The sequence below is a fragment of the Rhincodon typus genome, chromosome 25, assembly GCF_021869965.1.
Source record: "Rhincodon typus isolate 14 chromosome 25, sRhiTyp1.1, whole genome shotgun sequence".
Taxonomy (NCBI): domain Eukaryota; kingdom Metazoa; phylum Chordata; class Chondrichthyes; order Orectolobiformes; family Rhincodontidae; genus Rhincodon; species Rhincodon typus.
Genome location: NC_063356.1, coordinates 33,886,995 through 33,895,618, shown reverse-complemented (window position 1 = coordinate 33,895,618; position 8,624 = coordinate 33,886,995). Strand labels below are relative to the sequence as shown.

The following is an 8,624-nucleotide window of genomic DNA, read 5'->3' as shown; positions in this document are numbered from 1 at the left end:
CTGTGTTATCTTGTGCTATTGTTCTGTCCAATTAGGAAGAAACATCTCAGACAGGACTGGGCATTCAGCACCTTGAGCCTGTTCTGATGTTCAGTTAAACTATGACCAATCTCTTTTGCTTTTTTCCTGGATATTTAACCAATATTTCATTACCCTCCATGTGGAAAAGTACAGATTTTTTCCACTTAATTTTTATTTTGTTCGCTGCTTCATAATCGGCTACCCATCCTAATTCATCACCATATGAAAATTTAACCACTTTGCATTGGGATTTGGGATCCAGGTCATTGCTAGTTAAATTTAGGAACAGTAGTAATCCAGAGGGACACTGTATCCATTCTTCCAAATCTGTCAAAACTCCTCGAATGAGTACTTATCATTCCTATCCTTCAACCAAATGTTTTAGCCACTCCCAGTATTTAACCCACAAACTTTAATTCAACTAGCACTGTTTTGCATGGAACTTTAGCAAAAACATTTTAAAAGGTGAGAAGTAGGTTGCAGTTCAGAACAGTTTCATCCCAGCAGAAAAGCAGTTCAGTTTTTGCTGTCTTAAGGCCAGAGATAGAAAAAAGTCTTAAGCTATTTTAGCAGCGCTTAGTTTCTTTTTTCCCCTCAGAATTCATTGAGGAAAGTCAGTGAAGTAGACTCTGTCTGTATGCCTCAGTGAGCGATGGAGAAAATCATATCTAGTGAATGTGCAGAAAGCCATCAAAAGGAACACTTGCAACCTTTGTAAGTGAATAAGGAAGTCTGAAGTACAAAAAAGGAGTAATATTTCACTGTGGTCAGATATCCGTAGATAATATTGCTGGGAAAATGGGTTAAAACTTGCTGCTTGCTCTTTACAAGAAGATTTTTCCAAACTGTCACAAAATATATACAGTTCATTTTCCCTTTCTTTTTGTGCAATAAACTTGCATTCTTTGGTAAAAGTACATTGACAGCCCCGTGTAAATGTTTTCAGTGACTAACAGCCACAATAGCTAAAAATAAAACTTATGGTCTATCAAGACTGCTTTCACTCTGGAAAATGCCTTGTCCAGTATTACCATCAGCTGGAATCATAACAGTGCTTACAAACAGTGATTCTAAAATAAGGTTCTTCATTGTGATGAACAAATCAACTGAAAAATATTTTAGTTCATTTTTGTTTCTGTAAATTGATGCAATGTCTGATGGTCATACTGACTTGGTAGAGGTTGGATTTACAATTTTTAAAAAGAGATGCAGTGTTGACAGTCTGGAAAATATATTTTGAACAACGGTGTCATTGTTGTTTTTTTGAATCCTTACCTTCATTTTGAATTTGAAATCACTGAATCCTGTGAGTAAATCCGTAGAGTCAAGTCTTTATTTAAATCACAGTTACAAACTCTTTGATCTGGATCCAATCATTCCATTTGTTCATGTTAATATTTCCGATGAAAAATTTCCAACACCCAGTGACCCAACATAACAAATATTGACAGATAATTTCTACTTTGACTGTTTCAAAGCCAAATGAAAGGTGCATGCAAATCAGGCCAACCAAAAAAACACAAACCAAACCATACTGAGAACTAAAACCATCCTTACATTAGAATTCTCCATTAAAATATTCAATAAAGTAGTCAACAACCAACCAACTAGTGTGCAGAATGATGTTGCTTTTTGGTACAAAATGCAGTGCAGACCAGATGTAACACAAATAATAACATGCAAAACAGCAAAGCAATCAGCTGCGTGGACCAGTTAGACCAGAAGCAAGAGGCCTGTGCAATGCAAGAGGTGACAAAAGAAACTTGTACCTGGGAACCTCCGAGAGAGAGGAGTCACTGTCATCAGACCTATGAACAAAACAGCAGCAGGATTATGGGGAAGAAAGATAGAAGAGCTCCAGCATGTTGGACTGTTGAGTAGAGTAATTGTTGGAAACAAGGTAGAGCAATAGTAGGTGTGCCAAGTTAAGCAATATTGAATGCCACAAAAGACAGAAACTTACATAGAGGAAAAGCTAGGAATTTTGTCTTTTTGTTTTGCGTAGAGTTATTTTCTCACACTCATCCATTACATAGACTTCTGAACAAGCTAGATAATTCTAAGAGATGACTGTAGTCTTAAAAATATGGACAGAAATTGTGCCGTGGCAATATTAAATACATAACATTTATAGCTGAAAGAAACACCAAGATTTAATGGTGCATTTGTGCAGACTGGTGGTAAAATCATCATGCTGTTCGAGTTGTCTTCCTACTCAACATGTCTGAGTTCAGGAATACAACTGAGTAACTTAGCCTGCATCTAGTTACTCCATTAAATTTGTGTGCTATATTCTCCATTAACTGATTTTTCATTAAAAAGAAAATCTGTATTGTATTTAATATTGGGATGTCAGCCACATCACTTCAATGAGTGGAAAAGGTGAAGGTCAGAATGTGTAGAAGTACAGAACACATAACCTCGTATCATCTACAATCTAGGCCATGTATGAGGTTGCTTTTGTTCCTCATTTTGCCATCTGTGATCACCCATACAATCTGTCCCTCACTTTGATCACCTCAAGCACTTCTCTCTTTCTCCTCAGTGTTTCCAATTGCTGCCCACTTTCTGCTCTATTCGTCATGTCTAATTCTAATATCCAGTGTGTGTGTGTGTGTGTGTGTGTGTGTGTGTGTGTGTGTGTGTGTGTACACGCACATGCATGTGCATGTACATGCATGCATGCATTGTTGGGTAAGGAGGCAGACAATATAAGTTTGATAGGAATCTCTCAAACTAACACCTCAAAGGAGGGTCAAGGGACCCAAAACATTGATTCTGCTTTCTCTCCGCAGGTGGTGCCAGACATGCTGAGCTTTCCAAGGTCGTTCTATTTTTGTTACCCCAAATTTAAAGTGTGTGCTGATTGAATACTTCAATTGCTTCGCCAATTTCCCACATGATGCCAACATGGGTTAAATTCTTATACTCACTGTGGCAGCTCATGGATATCTGCCTCCTCAACATGCCTCACACTTATACAATGCTACCACTAAAGGTGTATCTAGTCTATTGTTTCTTTATAGCAACAAGGGATGCTTACGGTCTTTGTGGACTATAACTAATAATTAGAAAGAAAATTTGGATTAAAGTATAGTTTTGCTCGCCATAGCCAGATTTCTAAGGAACTCCATTTGTATGTCTTAACTTTAATCGTTTATATTGTGAAGCTTCTCTTCCAAACACATCTCTGAATGCTTTACTGACAATTCTCAGCGATTTTATATTTAAGAGATTGAAAATGTATGAACGTTACAACAATGATGCAACTAAAAACAGCAATGTCAAGAAAGTTAGGATATGAAATTATATATTACAATGAACAACCCTCAAATAATTTCTAAAGACCACCAAATTAAAGTACAAGTAAACCAAAATCAATGTGCTTCTGCAGAAAGCCAGCCAAACAATCTCAAAATTGATCCCAAGCAAAAGTGTTCTTTCAGAAGCCAATGTAAATGCGGGATTAGTTTGCAGGATGTTGGGTACATAATGAACTCGTAAATAAATTGCCTCAGGTGAGCAGTACTTGTAACTAAATCTGTTGCACTCTATATATATACAGATACAGATGCTGACCCTAGCTATGACATGAACTTTGGTCAAGCTGGTAAGTTTCGAGTAGAAATACTAGAAGCTAATTTTGGTTGAACAAAATTTTCTGCGACTTTAAAAACCATACTGAAATACCAATGGGGAAGATCAATTTGCTTACCGGCTTTCACTTCTTTGCTCTAAATGTTATGACTTAAATCTTCTGATATATTATTAAAAGCATGTTCAGGAGGCATGTAATCCACAATGGACTGTAAGTGAGCTACAGACATGTAATCAAGAATAAAGCACCAAAAGTAAAACATTACTAAAAGAAACTTTGAATGTGACTTGGCATATCTACCATAGTATGATAACTAAGACATGTATACGCACAGCCAACATTGTGAAAAAGACAAACTTTGACGACACAGACAAACAAAGTTAATGTTAACAGAATAAGCAAACACATAGAATTTGTGAACAAGAAACACAAGCGTAATTTGTATATTCTAGAGATCAATTGGAATGTTCACGTAAAAGTCATGCTTTCCGCGAGAGATAAACACAGCATTGATTGTCCTCCTTTAAGTTATGCTTCCTGAAGGACCTTCAGAAGCAAGACAAAGCAAAATATAATTTGGGAATATATATTGAAGTAAAGAAAATCAGTAACTGTTAGTTATGCAAACTGCACATGAACCTCATTTCAGCCAAACTGTTTCTAAAAATCTATGGCAAACAAGGCTTAGGTGTTTGAAGAATGGAAAGATCCAGTGTTCTGTATTGGATATGGATTATCTAATCAGACAGCCTTGGCTTCAATGGACAATATATTTTGAACAGCAATGGTAAGAGGATGTGGTGCATTGGGGGTCCATGTTTACCACATTCACTTTAATTACAGTCTACGCTACATAGACCATTTATATTTATAACAAGCAATCACTTATTGTGTATCAGACAGAATGTGATAACCATTAATCACTTCCATTCATTTCAATTTCAAAGAATCAGTTATGTGTTCAGTTTGTTTGGGTGGATAGAGCTGATGTTATTCATAGAATAGAATCACAGAATCCTTATGGTGTGGAAGCAGACCATTCGGCCCATCAAGTCGACACCGACCCTCCACAGAGAGGGTCATCTTCTCATCTTGTTGAATACAATCAAAATGACCCTAAAAATCTTTAATGGAATATATTTTTTTTAGCCCATTGAAATTATGACCATTAAAATTTAAACTAACCTTGGTCATAACATCGTTCAAAATTGCAGATATTAGAAACAATAGTGAATTATTGTCTGGGGTTCAAATACAGCTGGTAATCTTGATAAGACGGCAAAAACCTGCATGAAACTATATTATAGGACCGGGAAGCAATTGGATATTCTTGCATAAAAATTTCTACAGGCATATTTGGAATCACTTCAGTGAAAAGTAAATGTACAAATCTTGTACTAGTTGATTGCACATTGATAAAAAATGATTTATGATTGTGTGTAATTCAATCACTAAGTTTTGGGTAAAATAGCCAAAGGGAAAGTTGTAATAGAAGTATTGTCTTTCTTGTAATAACTGTGCAGAGTCACATTGCTTTGCTTGTGAGAAAATTTGATTAATAATTTCTTTTAAATAGTATTCACAATTTTAATCCCCAACAAATTGTGTTTATTTATGCTTGAAGGAAACTGCTGGTCAGCTAATTTTTGTTTCATCTATGAAGGTGATAAAAGACATTTTGACAAATATTTAGGTTCATAATGTTAGCCTAAACTGTGGCTAGCCATTATTGCTGTTTGTACAATCATGCTTAATTTTATTACTGCTACTGTACCATTGAGCATCACGTACAAGCAGTGAGATCTGTTGCTTGATAAGCACATGAACTCACCACCCCTGGTGTTCATTAGTATAATTTTAGGCAGCTTTCAATTTCCAATGACTTGAAGTATGGGAAGAAAACTTTCATTATCATTTTGAGTTCATAGCTGCTAACAGATGAACCGAGGATCAGTGAATTGTTGCGTCTAGTGAACACTTGCCCACACAGATTAGCTGGTTTGTTTCTGTGAAAATGTATTGACCATTTACCTAATTAAGATTGAAGAGTCATTGGAAGAGTGATACCAAGTAAAAACAACCAATGTGTTTGCACTATTACCAAACAAATTAAAAAACTGTTATCTACCTCTAAAACAATTTCAAAATCAATCTGTGTTAAAACACCGATTATCAAATAGGGAACACAATTAAATTCTCTTTTTATCCTTGTAAAGGATATTCCGATCAGCTTAGATGGCATAAACAGTAAGTATAACCACCTATTGACTGCACAATGGCAAATAGAAAAAAGCTGAATTTCAAAATAGATTGCTGGGGTTAAAATCATGTAATAGGAGAGCTTTTGACAACCTTATCCTAAGAACAGTACGGCGTCATAAGTCAAAATTAGGGCTGTAATGGAGTTACCATCGTGATGTAACTATTCTAAAGTTTTGGATTTTCTTGAAAAAAAATTAGAAACTCTACCTCAATGTAAATTAGAAAGTGATTATAATTCTTGCCTGTAGCAAGACTTAGACTGAATTAAACAATTCCATGTGAAACATGATACAAATCCCTGAAAGGACATGACTTGTGGTTGAAAATTGCACTTTCAGAAAGTACTGGCTTCACTTTTAGAATCTTCAATGAAGACATGTTAACAAGCCAGTTTATAAGAACTGTATTTTTAATTCTAACATAAACAGATATCAACATGTAGACTTGTATCATAGAAAGTGCTATTTACTCAGAGGAAAAAACAAGTATAGATTATATATAACAATTGTAAAAGCTAATTACTATTTCCACTGCATTCTTCATGTGATGTAATTAATCCTTGGTTGGCATAAAAGATTTAGAATTGAGGAAATTGATAATAGTGAACTTCTGGGTTAGTTTAACATCCAAAATGATTACATATTGTATAACATACCAGCACCTGCAAATAAAGGATTAAACTGTTGATTTCAAATTTCAGACAAGAAGATTTCATAAAGGTTTATTATCTGCTTTATAAAAAAAAATTAATGTTTCAGAAATTGCTGGGAGTGAATAAATGTTCATACATGTACCAATACATGCATCAGAAAAACAACAGAACACATTCTTTTTGTTGTGTACTTACTTGTCATGTGCGGGGAAAGTCTGAAGTTGAGTACTGGTGAGTCGGGAGAACACATTCCTGTCATTACGAGCTCGGGTTGGAGGAGAAGAAGGAGGAGTTATATTAATTTCAGAGGACCTCCAATCAGTCCTGCAAGGAACAATAGTTTTAGTCAGAGCTGAACAATTAAACAGTCTGCTGTATTATAATCTATTAAATATTAATATTACTCATTGACTCCTTCAGTTATTTAACATTTCTCCTTTGTAAACATGATGAATTGAGAATAAGCTGCACAACTCAAAGCAATTGCATGTAGAAGAGACTAATCCAGTTTAACTGTATTCTGCACACATTAGAAATTTATTGACTGCAGGGTGTACTGGTCTGCAAACCTTGACTTGTTGATTATAGCACAAATTATAAATGTTTTAAAATGGTAAGGCTAATGTGCACCTTATGATCTGGAAACTAAAGCCATAGTATTGAGAAAGTAGTGGCAAAACTAAGAAGCTAGCTTTGTTACACTTGAATTAAATTGGATACAAACTGACAAACCAGGATGCCCTACTACTACTTTTAATGGTTTTTCCTTTGAAACTGGTTGAAAGATAAGACATTCTATCTAATAGCTCAGAAGCAAACTACTGAAAATGGTTAGAGATTTAGCTGGTAGATTTGTACAGAACTTTATTTAACAATTATTTCAAGCACATATTTCACAATGTGCTCACAGAACAATCTATATATGCGACTGGCCTCAGTGCAAATTTAACATCCTTTGAGGGTACAGTGTCATTTTGCTTTGGAGTAAATTTGGGGTTTAGCACCCAATTTATCTTCTATTGCCTGGAATTCCCTCACGTACTCTCTTGAACATCCACTGTTGCAGAAACACTGCAAACATATGAGAAAAACCCATTTCCTTTATTTCTGTAAAATTTCTGCCAATTTTGGGCTGACCTTATGAAATCATACAGTCATACAGCATACAAACAAACCCTTCAGTCCAACCAGTCCATATTGAATAATTCCGAACTAAACCAGACCCACCTGTCTGCACTTGGCCCGTATCCCTCCAAACATTTCTTTTTCATTTACTCATCTATATGTCTTTTAAATATTGTAACTGCATCCATCAATTTCTCTGTAAGTTCTTTCCACATTCGAATGGCTGTGTAAAAACATTGGCTCTCACGTCTTTTTTCAACTCTTTCTCCTCTCACCTTAAAAATATGTCCCCAGTTTTCAAATCCCCGACCTTAGGGAAAAGACACTTGCCATTCACCTTATCCATACTCCTCATGATTTTATAAACCTCTCTAAGGTCACCCCTTAACCTCCTACGGTCCAGTGAGAAAAGTCATAGCCCATCTGCCTCTCCTTATAACTAAAACCTTCCATTTCTGGCAACAACCTGGTAAATCTCTTCTGACAGGGCAGTTGGGAGAACTAAATCCAAAGTGATTTCATCAGTAAACTGCACTACAGACTCTCAATATAGCATCGAAAATATAAGAATATCCAATGAAAATGAGCAACTTATAAATTAGCAGAGATAGTGAAGTAGTGGTGTTCTCACTGGACTAGAATCCAGAACCCCAGTCTAACACTCTTATTCCCCATTCCTCACCAAACCCCATGGCAGATGGTGAAATTTGAATTGGCTAAAAATCTGTAATTTAAAAGGAATGTAGACTGTGTAACTGATGTAGGCTGAACCAGGTAAGGACAGTAATGAACTAAATAGGCTTTTAGTTCATTAATGTTCTTACCTGGTTCAGCCTACATGTAACTCCGTGCCCAGGGTAATGTGGTTGATTTTTAAGTGCACTCTTGTCAATTAAGAATTTGCAATAAATACTTGCTTAGCCAGTGACACCCACATCTCATGACAAATACAAAACTCTGCTAAAT

At 35.7% G+C, this 8,624-nt stretch overlaps 1 protein-coding gene across 1 annotated transcript in view; it reads right to left on the bottom strand.

Moving 5' to 3' along the window:
- kif21b (kinesin family member 21B) overlaps positions 1-8,624 on the bottom strand; it is a 162,561-nt gene that overhangs the window by 28,411 nt on the left and 125,526 nt on the right. The window contains exons 27-28 of the mRNA XM_048612221.1: positions 6,729-6,857; positions 1,791-1,829 (exon numbers count right to left, since the gene is read on the bottom strand). Coding sequence (XP_048468178.1) covers positions 1,791-1,829; positions 6,729-6,857 — 168 coding nt within the window. The remainder of the gene's footprint in view (positions 1-1,790; positions 1,830-6,728; positions 6,858-8,624) is intronic.